Source organism: Oryctolagus cuniculus, chromosome 16 (assembly GCF_051225735.1).
Source record: "Oryctolagus cuniculus isolate XC-2025 breed Fujian yellow rabbit chromosome 16, ASM5122573v1, whole genome shotgun sequence".
Classification (NCBI taxonomy): Eukaryota; Metazoa; Chordata; class Mammalia; order Lagomorpha; family Leporidae; genus Oryctolagus; species Oryctolagus cuniculus.
The window spans coordinates 62,094,183-62,109,771 of record NC_142882.1 but is presented as its reverse complement, the minus strand read 5'-3'; the positions used below and the strand labels follow the sequence as shown (position 1 = coordinate 62,109,771).

The 15,589-nt window shown below is 41.4% G+C and overlaps 1 protein-coding gene across 1 annotated transcript in view; it reads left to right on the top strand.

Annotated features, from left to right (window-relative positions):
• Nucleotides 1–8,938, top strand: part of DPY19L1 (dpy-19 like C-mannosyltransferase 1) — a 107,602-nt gene extending 98,664 nt beyond the window's left edge. The window contains exons 20-22 of the mRNA XM_051852895.3: nucleotides 443–542; nucleotides 1,624–1,749; nucleotides 6,192–8,938. Of these exons, the coding sequence (XP_051708855.2) occupies nucleotides 443–542; nucleotides 1,624–1,749; nucleotides 6,192–6,348 (383 nt within the window). The 3' untranslated portion in view covers nucleotides 6,349–8,938. The remainder of the gene's footprint in view (nucleotides 1–442; nucleotides 543–1,623; nucleotides 1,750–6,191) is intronic.
• The last annotated feature ends 6,651 nt before the right edge of the window (nucleotides 8,939–15,589 follow it).

The window sequence follows — 15,589 nt, the reverse complement described above, 5'->3', positions numbered from 1 at the left end:
TAGTCCTCATATTCCTTCTTGAAACGAACTCTTGGAATGTGATATTTTATTCATACATAGAAAGCAAGACTGTAATCGTTGGAATATCAGGGACTGAATATTGAATCATCTTCCAGAATTTTCTTGGTGCTATGAAACTTTCCTAGTCAATTTGCTACTTTCTTAGAAATGGGGAAGATTTCTAATTCTAATGCTGTGAAACTAAAAAAAAGAAAAGAAAAGAAACCCTCAGTGGTGAGATGATGAACCTGTGTTTTCCAAGGAAAACAGTTGATCTCTGCTTTCTCAGCAGTCCAGTTCATTCTGGTTCTACCTTTAAGTCATTAAGTCACAAACCTTGCCGTGCCTCAGCTCTGTCACCTGTGAGAGAACTGAGCTGAGCCTCGAGGAGACTCCGGCTGCTGCTGCCCGAGCGTCTCCCTAAGCCCTCCTTGCCTTGCAGATGCCGTGTTTGCGGGTGCCATGCCCACCATGGCGAGCGTTAAGCTCTCCGCGCTTCGGCCAGTTGTGAATCATCCACACTATGAAGATGCAGGTTTGAGGTCAGTATATGATCTCTAACTGTTAAATATAAATAAATAGTGAGTGAAGAAGCCAGCCAAGTAATGAGGTTTCAAAAAGGCAGTGTTGAACTGAGAATTACAGGGCCAGGGAGAGGAATGCTGAAATCAGACTGCTAACCTAGAACCAGAACTGTTAAGCTTTTTACTGCCACAGGACGGTAGACCTATAACCTTTGGGTGATCTTCTGTACCAGGCAGATGAAGGCTGCATGCTGTTTCAGTTTCTGCAGGCTCACAGGGCTCCAGATAACTAGGTCCTCATTAGTTGTCATCATCCTCAAGTTCTCCTGAAGAGTCAGCAGCTTATTGTTTTTAAGGCTTCTTATAGGCTATTTTTCTTGAATTCTGAGGAATCAGTTGAAATAGAATCACTTTCAAAGAGGATTTTATTCTGGTTCTCACCAATATAGCCTACTAAAATAATCTTTGGATTTTTATTTTGATTTATTTTTTGAGACCATTTGTTCCTAATTTATAGTCTTGTATTCTCTTCATAAAAGTAATTGATTTAATTTTCATGCAATTTCTAGGGTAGGTGAAGCTATTCATTTCCTAGGCAAATCCTGTTAGTGCATATGTTTTTTTGTAGAACCATAGGATGTACAACTTATAAATAAAACATTTTCATTAAAAATCATTTTTAGCAGCTAATTTCCAGGGCAATTACATTGAGTAAGTTTGGTTTTTCTTAAATCTATAAAGTGGAGAACCATATAATGCTAATTGTTGATATCAGAGTGCTGAGGCTGATGATCTTCAGCACGGTCCTGTGGTTGTGTTGGTTGTAGCTCATCCCTGTCCACACACAGAGTGCCTTAGAATTATTTGTGATATATAGAATGACAAAGCTTTTAAAAACAAAACCAACCAACAGGCAAAAGGCTCTCTAAGTTGGGAAGCAAAGGGATGTGTTAAACCCAGACCTTTCCTCCCGGGGCACATGCCGCTTCGCCTGGGAGGAAGTTTCTGGTGACCTGATTCTGTGTGGTCTTTCTTCTGAATATGGTGATTGTATCCTTTTAATTTTGAAAATTTTCTACCCCCTTATTTTTCTTTAAAGAGCTAGAACAAAAATAGTATACTCAATGTATAGTCGAAAAGCAGCTGAAGAAGTGAAGCGAGAATTGATAAAGTTGAAAGTGAATTATTACATCTTAGAAGAATCATGGTGTATAAGGAGATCCAAGTGAGTACTGGACACAGTCCCTATGGTCATGAAATGTGAAAAGTTAATTCACCCTCATGGCAAGTGCTTTGCTGGTGGTCTGAGACAGATAACAGTTTGCAAACTCTAAGTGGAAAAATCTTTTTAGATAATTATTTGGGTTGGAGTGGTATTTTTTTTTTTGTTTCTACTCATTATGAATATTTCTTTTATAACCATCTACCTGCACACACTACCTTAAAGGGATTATATTGGCACTGACTGATAATATCTCAAATTGTTCATATTTGCCTACAATGTTTTAAAAGCTTTTATTTGAAAGTTGGATGTATTTTTCATTGAAGAAGCTTCCAGAGTCTGAAACTCAACACTGTGATGAAGTGAGGCAGGCAGCTTAGCGTTGTCTTTCAGTGCCCAGACTACCTGTGATCTTCTCTACACTGTGTCCTGCGGATGGATAGGACGTCCTGGCAGCATCATCTGCGAATGAAACTTTACCTTCTTGCCGTTTAATCTCTTCCTTGGGTGGAAAAATAATTAACTTTACTGTGACATGCTCTCTTGGGTTTATAGTTTAAAAATTTCTGTTCCCACAGAGAAGTTCAGTAAGCACAGTGGAAGTCCAAGTGTTTCCAGTCAAGCATATGGAAACGTTGCACCTGGGTGGCAGGACAGCGGGTTGGCAGTTGCTTGCCTTTGGAGTATCAAGGCCATGCTGTGCCTGAAAAGCATGGCACTTGAGCACTTTCATTAGAAATCAAGGGTATTTTGTGGGACATTATTATTTAAAAATTTCTTACTCTATAAACAGGAACCTTCAGGAGATTGCAACATCTGTGGCTTAACTGTATAGCCCATCATCTGTTTCAAGGAAACACGTGGGTAATAAGACAAAAGGTTGAATATTGACTCACCGGTGAAAATAGTTTTGTAGCATAGGAGCTACTCAGCTTTGTACACAAGGGAAAGAAAGTAATTGGCAATTGTGGAATGATTCCAGTTGACTTGACTATAATCAAGATTTATAGAAAATACGTTCTTGTAATTTAGAAAATGCTTTTAGTACTTTCAGATATGTGAATATATGTGAAATTTCACACAGCTTTAATGAATTTTGTTATATAAATTTGGAGCAAAATTATACAGATCTCTCATCTTTATGAGCGAATTGTAATAAATGATAGCTGGCATTTTCAATAGGAAGAATTCTGTTTCTTGACAGGTTTCCACTAGAATTGGAATCTCTGATTTCCTTGGGCTTCATTTTGCTGAGAGTTATAGGTTACTGGAACGTAAAAACAATTTTCAATCTTTTTTTTTTTCCTCCAAGCTGACAATTGGACCTGGGTCAAAATTCTTCATTCTTTTTTTTCTGGACCCTTGCATATTTGAAAATGTCAGCATTGCAGAGGCTTTGTGTTATAAGGTGTTGATGTGCTCCTTGGATTTGTGCAACTGTGGTAGTCTCATGTTCTGATACGCAGAGCCCTGTTTCCACAAGAAGGGATGTAGAGGCAAATCTGTTCCATGTGGTGATACATTATGCACACCAAACAAAGACAGTTGGGTTCAGGTCACTTCCAGTGAGAGAGAGGGTGGGGCAGGAGTGCGGTTTCCCCTTGTGGACCTTGGGTGGCCTTTGCTGTGCCTGTCCCGGCGGGACCTGAGAGGGAGGAAGGAAACTCAGAGTAACCTGCTCCCACTTGTTTTCCCGACTCATCACCCGAAGTAACATTTCCATCCACTGTAAGGTTTGCACCAGATTAACTGCTTACTCTCAGGAAACCCTGGACAGATCGCTCTGCTGCAACCTTGAAGGAGAAGCAAAAGCTGTGCTTTCTGTTCCCACGTGGGGCAGATGGGGACCTTAGGCAGGAGAGGAAAGGGAGAGGGACTAATAGTTATCCAGCACCTCACCTGCCTGGCACAGGGGTGAGCACTGAATTCATATGCTCTCCTTTCCAAGTGGCTTAAGTATTTCTTAAATATTCAGCAGTTGCTGTTCAAATGCAAGCTGTAGATGAGTTTTTACTTAACTACTCTTTTATTCTCAGTTCTCTGCCTTTCTTCATTATTTCAATAATAGAGTTGACATAAAATTGAAATATGTATTCAGAAGAAAATTATTCAAATTTCCACTAATGCTATTTAACGATGTAGCTGGCTGGCCCGGGGAGAACCTAGGAAACTCAGAGAAAGACTGCGGGGCAGACAGAGCTCACAAAGACAGCTCTTTGCCCTCGCTTTTTCCTAAAAGCTGTTGATCTCAGGAGAGCTCCGGGTCATTGTCTGCTTCCTGTACTTCTCTCTCTGTTCTCCCACTGGCCCTCAGCACTTAACAGTTTGGCTTTGACACTTGTGAGAAAATGTAAAGGTAACAAGCCCAAGCCCAACCGTATTGTCTGTCATCTCATAGGCATCCAGTGTCAATGAGTCTCTGCAAAACATGTGCGTTCAAATCCTCGTTAAGGGAACACTCGCTGAGAAACACATTGTTTTTATGATGACAAAATGTAAATAATTAAAATATCCATGCCTAAAGGAGTGACTGATTGATTAATCCAATGTGAGTGCTAGCAACTGTTGAAAAGATTGAAGTAGGCCTTTATATCCTGGGATGGTAACAGAGACCACATTTTGGTTAAGCAGAGAATCCCAAAATGACCCCATTTTTGTAAAAACAACCCAGGAGCATCTGAGCATGTCTGTATGTTGGTGTCTGTGTGTGTGCGCACACACACACCTCTGTCTCCACGTGTATAACAAGGTCTCGCAGGGGGTTTGCTGAGAATGGCATTGGACATGCTGTTGACCTCTCTCTCTCTCTCTCTCTCTCTCTCTCTTTCTCTTTCTCTCTTTCTCTCTCTCTTCCATTTTATTTATTTATTTATTTATTTATTTATTTATTTATTTATTTGAAAGGCAGAGTTACAGAGAGGTAGAGAGAGTCTTCCATCTGCTGGTTCACTCCCCAGATGACCACAACGGCCAGAGCTGAGGCGATCCAAAGCCAGGAACCTAGAGCTTCCTCCAGGTCTCCCACACGGCTACAGGGGCCCAAGCACTTCGGTGATCTTCCACTGCTTTCCCAGGTTGTAGCAGAGAGCTTGGTCGGAAGTGGAGCAGCCAGAACTTGAACTGGCACCCATATGGGATGCCGGCACTGCAGGCAACCATAGCACTGGCCTCAACCTCATTTCTTTTACTTTGTTTTCATTTGTATTTTGACACTTTGATAATGACTGATTATTTTTTTGTAAGATTTATTTGAAAGAGTTAGAGGGCTGTCCCTGAGAAAGCCAGGGAGATCTTCCATCTACTGGTTCATTCCCGAGATGGCTGCAGTGGCCAGGGCTCGGCCAGGCTGAAGCCAGGAGCCAGGAGCTTCATCTGGGTCTCCCACTGCTTTTCCTAGGTACATTAGCAAGGAACTGGATTGGAAGTGGAGCAGCCAAGGCACAAACCAGTGCCTGTGTAGGTGTGCCGATGTCTCAGGTAGTAGCTTTACCCGCTGCGCCAGGACACTGGCCCCTGATTACTTTCAGATTACTTTCTGATTACTTTCTGATTAAACATGTTATTTGAAAGGGAAGGCATGTTTGTCTCCGCTGGTGGTGCAGAGTCAAACAGGACTGGCACGGAGGCTGACGGGCTCGTGGAGCAGTTTTTTCTTAAAGTGAAGCGACTGACAAAACATAAGCAGTTGTCAGCTTTCTGTGTCTTAAAATTTCTCAAAAAGCAAGTAAGAAAATGTCAATTTTATCATGTTCCAATAGTTATATCTATAAAACAGTTCTTGATTTAAAAGAGTGCTAGTTAACTTTAAAGGATTTACTTAGGCAAACATCTCATGATACCCGTTACACTTACACTGTTTCTATACAAAAATATATATAGCTTTTAATATTTAATTATGCTCTTAGCTAAGATGTAAGCTTAATACCACCTGACTTTCTTTAAATTGACTCATTAAGAATACAATTGTTGCAGTTTCCCTGTGAATTGAGCATATTTTACAATCACAGTTCTAAAAATACCTGTAATCACTACGTGCCAGGTATGGTACTAGATATCTGATCTCTCTCAACCCTTGCCACAGACCTGTGTCATGGTGTTTCTCCCTTTCACAGCTATGGAAGCTACCTGTGCGTCTGCTTCTAGGCAGGTGACTGAGGCGGACGTGAACCATGGTCTCTCTTACTCCAGCACATGAATGTGTGTGTTCTCCAGATCTGTTTCTTCCTCATCACCTTGGCCTCTCATTCATCTTGTCGCAAAGAGGACTTATGGCAGTTACAAAAATATAAATAGCCATGATAGGGTTTCTTTTAAACTAAGTTAATTCAAGTAGAAAAAAAAAAAGGAAATTGAAGTGAAGAATGTAAAAACTGCTCTGCTTTATTTGCAGTTATATAACATACATTGATTTTTTTTTTTTCAAATGTGTGTATTTATTTGTCTAGGCCTGGTTGCAGTATGCCTGAAATTTGGGATGTGGAAGATCCTGCTAATGCGGGGAAAACACCCTTATGTAACCTCTTGGTGAAGGAGTCCAAGCCTCACTTCACCACCGTGTTCCAGAACAGTGTTTACAAAGTTCTAGAAGTTATAAAAGAGTGACTGCTACATGAATTGCTGCCTCCAGAGAACTACATCAGTAATGGTTTTAATGTTTTGCTAAGAAGTCATGTGTTGTTTTTAATTCAGATCCCAAAATCTTTTATAGGTAACTGTTTTCAAATAGAAAACGCTTTATTTGGTTAATTTGAATGCCATTCTGATTGTAAAACAACGTATACCTTTATCAGTTGGTTACTATTTCAATGCATCCCTTAAAATTTGCTATGCAAATGAGTATATGCTTGTACTTAAATATTTGTGCTAAAGTGAGCTAAGCTACCGGTCAAAAAAAAATATGACGGATCATGACAAGGGTGATGTGAACAGACTCAATTCTAAACCACCTAGGGACGCATTTTACAGTGGAGGGGCAACTAACGCCCTTGGCTTTTTTCTTTTGCTTCTTGCTCTTGTCTTTTGGGAACTTTGTTGATTCCTCTAAGCTCTCCTGTCATGTCAGCCCCTGCCGGCAGCCAGGGTGTAGAAGACGGGGCAGACGTGGGCCCGGCGTATGGAATCATGTGTTTATTTCACTGCTTCCTGTTGTCTGCTGCACTTGTGAGGGAAGCCTTCCCTGCCCGTTCCTTTCCCAGGCTCGCGGAGTTAGTGCTTAGGACCAGTCGCCTTTCAGTTCCTTTACTGGCGGCCTGCGGCATTACTGTCTGAAACTCCCACGTCTCCAACCCGTCCTTCTCCCCATCCCTGCCATTCTTGTCAAATATGTGCTCTTTACTCCTTTAGTTGCTCATCCAGTACTTACTCTTGGCTAAAAAAAAAAAAAGAAAAGAAAAAGAAAAAAAAAACAGTAATGGTAGCTGTATTTTTCTCATTTTTAATATTATTCAAATGTTTATATTTTAATACCTTTAAACCACTTTTAAATTTTTTCATGTTTAATTGTAGTTTTAAGAAAAACTATTTTGAACAACCCCAAATATAATGTATCTAGAAACTAATGTATATTTGATTAGACATAATTTACAGTGGGATAGTAGCTAGAAGTATAAGGTAATTTTTCTTTTACTATTCAAATATAATTAAAATGTGACTAATTTTTGAGTCAAAAAGCAAATATGATAAATGGAGTTTTTATATTTTACTTTAAGATTGCCTGTCTTAAATAAGACAAAGCCTTAAGCCTTATGTTACAAGTTTGGTTCTAAAAACCATTATTTTAGTATGAGGAATAAGTATATTAAGTCTTCCTCTTTTTTCTTGCTATTTATTTTTATTTTGAAAAATTTCCAAACTTACTTTGAATTTTTTGTATGAACTTTTTTGTCTCTTAGGAATTAATTTGTGTGAAATGAGATTCTTCAAAACAGTAGTAAATCCTCACAGTTCTGCGAAATGGTTTTAAAGTTTTAAACTCTAAGCAAACCATGACTGTGACTGAGTATACATTTAATCATACAGCGTTCTCTGTGTTAACCACAGGCAGGGTAACCTCCCTGTGGACTGTCCGGGAGCCGCGTCCTCCGGGAGGGCTTCCAGTGCTCAGTCCTGCGAGCCACCGGGAGCTGTTTGCTCTCTGCCAGAGGACACGGCTGGGCTGGGGGAGCACTGGCTTGTGGTATCAGCCAGCTGCCGAGCCAGCACAGCCTGTGGGGGAGGGTGCCCAGAGCCAGCAGCTCCTTCCCCGGAGTCGGCCTGGAGACTGATTCCGTCAGTGTCCTCCGGACATTGCTGGCTGGCTGCTTTATTTCTAAGACTTTGGCCAGTTTCAGAAAGTAGGGAAGCTCCTGGAGATTGTGGATGAAGGGAAACATTTGAGCCATGACGCAGCGACACGGAGACGGGAAGAGGGCCCTGGAGGCTGAGAAGCAAAGACTGGCTGGAGACAGGGAAGGTGTGCTCTGCCCTCCCTGCGACTGCTCCCACCCAAGTCTGCTTGACGTTCTCCAGTCACTCCTCTAAAGCTATTCTCTATTCTTCTCACCTCCCTTAAATTCCTTTCCTAATACATTCTGATGTAGGGAATGAAAATTCTGCACAGGAAAACAATAAAATGTTACTATCTCTGTGCTGGAAAACATTGAAGTCAGCTAAACAAGCTTTTTCCAGAAGAATCCTTTGATGACAGCACGGATTGATGTAACCCCACCAACAAGCTCTGGTTCTGCTCTGGACAAGCCAGTGTAGACGGGGCTCAGTGCACGCCTGGGCTTCATCGTGTCTAGCAGCCACCAGCACTGGGGAAGCGTCTGTCATGGCAACACAGAGGAGCAGTGGGTTCCGTGTGAACGGCAAAGCAGTATTACGGCTCAGTATTTTATATACCTTTAACATTTTCAAATACTTTTGTTTTAGTGTGAGGAAAGCAAGGTTGGGCAGGAGGCGACAAAAATAGTTGTTGTTATGACACTTAAGCAAACCAAGTTGAGGCAGTATTTCTGTTAAAAATAATCCTCTAACAATGTTGGCAGCAAGTGTAGTGTTAAAATAGGCCAATGAAATTAAGGAGAAAATGGAAGGATGTATCAGGAATAAAGTAATGTTGCATAGAAGTATTGTATTTTTATGAATTTTATGCCACTTGTTTACACGTACTATATATGTTAAATAAAAAAGATCATGAAAAATGTACAAAGTGTTTCTTGTCTTGATGTTATTTTCATTTCCACCTCAGCTGTGGACGTATTTGGCCTCATTTTGTAACCACGTAGCCATGAACTCGGTTGAGACGTGTTGCAGTCACGAAGACAAAGGGAAGGGTTCTAATGGTGGGCTCCATGAGCCTCCTTGGCTCATCATTGGTGGGTGGTATTCACTGGAATTTTCCAGATACTTTTCCCATATAGGGTAGAGTCACATTATTTTATCCTTTCCACTAAGGGACACAATAGTTCATGAAAGTTATAGGTTAGGAATTATTGCAGAGTAGCTGAAAGCATTTTCTCATACATTAAACTGTGGACAATTTGGTGCCATAACATTTCCCAAATTATAGCTCCATGTTTTAATTTAATACAAACATCAGTTTTATTGTGTTGTCTCCTTGGAGGAAAGGCAGTTTAGCTTTGCTCATTCTTATATAATTAATTTCTTTTCTGCAGTGCCACCTCGATGCCGGCGTCTTTGTGAATGGCGTGTTCTAACACAGCGGTTCTCAGAATCACCTCCAAGGAGCCTGAGTTGCTGCTTCCACCATGAGGGTGCAGTTCCTACCAGGGCTCAGGTGGTGCTGGTGCTGTTAACCTAAGGACCACCCATGGTTGAGAAGAGCTGCCCTAATGCGTGGGGACAGACTGGCTGGGAGACCAGCCTCCAGGGGGCGCTCCACCCCTGAAGCACATCCCACCCAGGCCCATTGACGGTCCCTCTGTCTGGAGCTGTATTTTACCAAGTCCCTCCTTTGACTGTTAGAGGTGAAAACAGATAAGGTAATTTTTAATCAGAACATTGGTGTTAAGTTATGGGTCATTTAAATATTTTGGAATTGTAACCTTTTCAGAGATGGAAAAAGAGTGAAAATCCCTTGAAACACAGCTTCCTTTTGTAACCTTACTTCACTTAGAAGAAAACAAGTGAATTCACTGATGTGTGGGATTTGAAGCTTTTGCACTTTATTAGGTTTTCACCCCAGAAATTCTTAATCTCCTCCCTCTATAGGAGGGTGACCAGGAGTCAGCCTGGGGTCACAGGGTCACACACTGGCTGCTTTCTCTTCCTCCTCTCTCCAGCCGGAGGCTCAGTTTAGATCAGTAAAATTGCTCTCAATGTAGAAAAAAAGGAGCTGCTTTTAAATTTCATTAGACTTCTGAATTGGTCTTTATTTCACAGCACTGTATCAGGACAAGCGTGTTTTTATATTAGAAGTTGGAAAGGGTATCAAGGTACAGAAAGGACTTAGAAACCCTCTCTTACATTTCTTCCCATTAGAGGGGTTTAAAATTCTGAATGTTAAGAGTTGAAGACTTAAGATTTTGAGTCATTGTCGTATAATTGAGTGATAAGATTTTTCTTTTGTGCAAAGAGATTAGGGTAGCATTGACATTGGCTGCACAGTCAAAACCGATTCTCTATACTCAATTATCTCTAACCTCAATTCTAATTTCTTGATGCACGACGTTGCCAAAATGACTGAAAAATAAATGGTAATGCTATCCAGTATTCTGTTTAGGCATGCTCTTTTTAATGCAGCATATTTATCATTTCGTTGATTTTTAAGTACCTGGGTGTATTTTTTCTTTTGCTGCATCCAGATTTAATACCTTGGGAAAAAAGTTAAATTTAGCAAAATTAAGTTCATTCAGTTGTTATGCTGATTGCTCTGATGGCTGTAGTCCTTACCTGCTTATAAAAAATTAGAAATGAATGTCAGAAATGACTGTTTCTAAATAGATTTGGCGGCTTGCCATGAACACTGATTTTGTTAAAGATGCCTGCGGGCTGCCTCTCAAGCCCAGCATTATCGGCACCGCTCAGGCCATGGCTGCGTCCCTGCTGATCCCTGTCTTTGGCCAGGCCCCGCAGGATTTTATTTGTGGTATCTACTTACTGATCAGACCTCAGACTCAGAAAATCCTCTCTCGAGGAGGTACAAATCAGTAACCCCTCCAGCACTCTACACAGGCAGGCGAGCATGGCTTTCCTCTTTCTTTCTTTAAAGATTTATTTACTTATTTGAAAGTCAGACTTAAGAGAGGGAGAGGAAGAGAGAGAGATCTGTCCACTGGTTCGCTCCCCAGATGGCTGTAACAGCCAGGACTGGGCTAAGTGAAGTCCTGAGGTCGGGAGCCAGGATTTTATCCAGGTCTCCCATGTGGGTACGGGGGACCAAGCCTTGGGCCGTCCTCTGCTGCTTTCCCAGGCACATTAACAGAGAACTGGATCAGAGTGACACCAACCGCCGCCCTTGTGGGACGCCAGTGTTCCAGGCAGGCACTTCACCCTCTGCACCACAGCCTTCGCCCCGAGTGTAGCTTTTTCTAATGAAAGCCTATGGCAGCCATTCTCCAACTTGTCTGCCTGTCACTATGAGTTGGCGATGGGAAGCTTCGGCTGACAGGTTAGACCCTGCCTCCCTGCTTCACCACTGGGCAACCCCTCTCCAAGTCTCCTTCCATCAAGAAGGAATTGGAAGCTGGTGTCTCTCTTATTAATGACTGACTTAATTTCAGCATTATTTCTACTTGTCGGGGAACGTGGTCTTGAGCAGACTTTTTGAGGAGAGAATGCTGTGTCCAGTGTGTTCCTGGTGCGGCTAGGAGAAGGCAGGCAGTGGCAGTGCTAGAGCCGCCTTGTGCAAACCCTGATGAGCGTGTCAGTGAGGAATCAGAAGGTAGCAGCAAAAAGCAGAGAAGAAACAATGAGAAAAAACCAGGACAGTTAAATTAAGAATCAACTTGGCAATACAAATGTGGAACTTGGGTTTTTTTTTTTTTGTTTGTTTGTTTTTTTCCATTGTAGATACTTTTTTTCCTGCAAAATGCTTTTCTTGATCAGTGGGTACCTCAAGATGCAACACAATGGTCTCTTCTCTGTGAAGCCCTCTGTAACTGCCTCCCCCTCGGCTGACCTGCTCACCCTGCCCATGCTCCTGTAACCGTTACATCACACGGTTGTTACCACGACTTGTCCTGCTGGAAACGGGCGTGCATTTGATTCCGTTATGAACCCACAGTGCCTCCCAGCAGAGTTCCTGGCAAGTTGTACTGACCAATGATTTTTTGAAATAAACCATACTTTATTCAACAATGTGGTACATCCTAGATGGCACTAAAATTATTTTAGCAATTTGTTTAAATGGAAGTTGATTTATCCCAACTGTGGAGAAGAAATAAAGAAAAGCTGGACATCTTCAGATGAGATTAATGTCACACATAGGAGGACAGTGGCCTTGACAAAGAGCCAAACAAAAGCTAACTCGAACACACCCTGTCTGGGTACTTGAGTACATTCGGGCAGGGCTGGTAACTGTGTGTCTACTGGGAAGCGATATGGCAAAGACAGGTTTCTCTGTCTCCGGGGAAGGGGCTCTTCGTGGACCTGGTTCAGTTGTGTGGTCCTGTGGTCTGACCCGGGAGCGAGGAGCTCAAGTCTAGAGGAGGAAATTTCCACAGTGCGGGAAGAGACTGGTGTGGTATTAGATGAAGATGTTAGGCAAAACAGATGGCAGCGATTGCATAATTAATACTGTCAGAAGCAACTAAATTAGAATCCTATGTCCATCGTTTACAAACTGGAATAGGGCATGTTTCTTCATTCTAGTATAGGATGCACATCCTGGGGTGGTACTTAAAAACAGAAGGTGCAGACAAATCCATGGCCACCACAGGGGATTTGAGCCTCTTGTTCCCTGATGGAACATAAGCACCTAGAACAGTACCTGGCACTGATGGGTGCTCAGTATTTGTTGGATGATAACAGTTGGGTAGACGTGACCAAATAGCAAATCAAGCAAAGAAGAGATACAATGCCCTTAAGTTGGAAATCAATACAAAATTTTAAAATAAATCATAAATAATTATGAGAGTCCAAAAGCTTATGGTGAAAACTTGGGAGGAAACAGAATGATGGTGGGGGAAGCACAAATAGCTTGTGGGTTCTAAAGTATATAATAATTAAGTAGAACATGTCAGGAATATAGGTAAATATAGCACAGTCCCTGCACTTCCACCCACTCCTATAGTTAGAGGACATAACAGGCAGAAATTGAAAGCAGAAAATAAATAGAAGAGATGAACAAAAATCAAAGTTGGTTATTTGTAATCACTATCAGAAGAAAAGAAAGGTGCCATAAAAAACAGGAATGTCAAACTACAAAGGCTGCAGGTAGTAAACAGGTAACAGGAGGATAGTATAAGCAATTTCTTCAATAAATTTAGGTACTTAGATGAAATTGCTTCATTCCTTTAAAACACAGCTTGACAGAACTGATCCAAGGAGAAGTAGAAATTAAAAATAACAAATCTAGCAAATTAAAATTAAAAAAAATCCTCCCTCAAAGAAAGCAACAAATCCAGAAAAATTCAGTGTACTGATTATTCCAGTCTCACACAAACATCCGAAGAGTCGGAAATGAGAGATTTCAGTTTTTAGATGACTGCAATGTTAATAGCAAGAGCAAGGTAGGCTCGATGCAGTGAAGGAAAGCTACAGGAATATTAGATTCATAAATACGGATGCATACAAGAACCTAGGTATAAATTTAGCATAAGAGATAAAATATCAGTTCTCAGGTTTGTCCCTAGTTTTAATCAAAATCCCAATAAGAATTTTTATGGAGCTTGACAAACAATGTAAAAATTTTATAGATGAAGAATAAACAAGATATTTCTGAAGAGGATGAGATAAGGACATTTTTCTTACCAGATAGATTTATTGTAACAGCCGCAGAGGTATTGGATATAAAAAAAAAAAAATTGGGACTGGGCATTGTGGTGTGGTGGGTTAAGCCACCACTGTGATGCTGGTATCTCATATGAGTACGTATTCAAGTCCTAGCTGCTCCACTTCCCATCCAACTCCCTGATAATGTGCCTGGGAAAGCCGTGGAAAATGCCCCCAAGTGCTTGCACCCCTCTCACCCACATGGGACAACTAGAGGAGTTCCTGGCTCCTGGCTTCAGCCGGGCACAGCCCTGGCTGCTGTTGTCCATGTTGCCCATTTTGGGAGTGAACTAGCAGATGGAAGATATCTCTCTCTCCCTCCTCCTCCCCCTTTTCTCTTTGTGTCTCCCTATCTCTCATAACTCTGCCTTTCAAATAAATAAATAAATCTTTTAAAAAATGACCAATAGAATAACTAGCCCGGGAGCATATGTGCACATACATTTGGCAAATGAGACTGCAACAACTGATTTTTCATATGGAAAATAATGAAATGGAATCCCTGCATCATACAAATAAAATAAAATTCTGGATGGCTTAAAGACCTAAACATGAGAGACAAGTAGAAAAGAGAAGACAAGCACTTTGGCGAAGAAGGACTTCCTAATATCTCATCTGTGAAAACTGCCTATGAGGATCGGTGCATTCCCTGTGGTATGGTTAATAACTTCTCATCGAAAGACATCAGAAAGAGAGTTAAGCAAGTCATGATGTGTAGGAGATATTTGCAGTTTGTATATCTCACAAAGATTAGAATCCAGAATGAAGAACTGCAACAGTAAGAAAACGATGAAGAATCCATTAGGAAAACCAGCCAAAGCCATGGACATTTCAAAGAAAAAGAAATGCAAATGGCTTAAAATATTACAAAACAAATGCAACCTCTTCCAAATCAAGGAAATGCAAAATAAATCCTTAAGGTTGTAAGATAACAGTGGTAAGAAATTTTAAGTACAGAGAAAAAGGTGGAGCAGCATGGATTCTCCCCTGTTCCCCAAGGAGGATAACCGCTAGGGAAGTAAGTGACACTGATCAATTTGAGAATGTACACCCCACGAGCCAGCATCTCTGCTCCTTAGACACCTGCTCTACAGAGTTCTGAAAACCTGCTCTAGGAGACAAGTACAAAAGGTTCGTAACAGCAGAGAACTGCAGAATCGCTTGGACGTGTGTCTGGAGCAGATAGTGAAACGGACTTTGTGACACGGTGTCATCCAGTAGGCTCCTGCTGACGATGGAAGTGAGGTTGTTAAACAACTGTCAACAACAACACGGGGTTCTCCCAGGGAGATGCTGGTAAGCAAAACAAAGGCAAAAAACCCTACTTTGCAGAGGACACATGTGAGTTCATTTATAGAAAGCTCAAGAACATGAAAAGTTAAACAATATATTTTTGATGGATTAAAATGTAAAATATGAAGAAAAACTATTGAGTGGTAAGCACCAAATTAGGCAAGGGGATGGAATGGGACAGGAGTGCCTTGGGGTGTTCAAGGTCGTGGATGCCTGGGAGTCTTCAAGGTCGTGGATGCTCTTTGACTTCCTGCAGGGACTGTATCCTGATGAGCATGTTAGGTTGAAAATATCCTAAATGGGAAATGCATTTAATGCAGCTGACCATGGAACACCCTAGCTTAGCAACACAGCACACTGGGGAGCCTGGGCTGTTTTCCCTCGGGATTGTGTCCCCAGCTGGGAGCTGAGGCTGTACCAAAGTCTGCATCATGGAGGAAGACTGTCCTGCTTATTGCTAGCCCAGGCAGAGGTCAGAATTCAAAATTCCAAGTGCAGTTTCTACTGAATGCTAGCACTTTGGGTTCATTATAAAGTTTAAAAATTGTAAGATGAACCATCCTAAATTGGGGACAGTCTGTAATTATTTTTACCACAGTCCTATTTTGTAGAT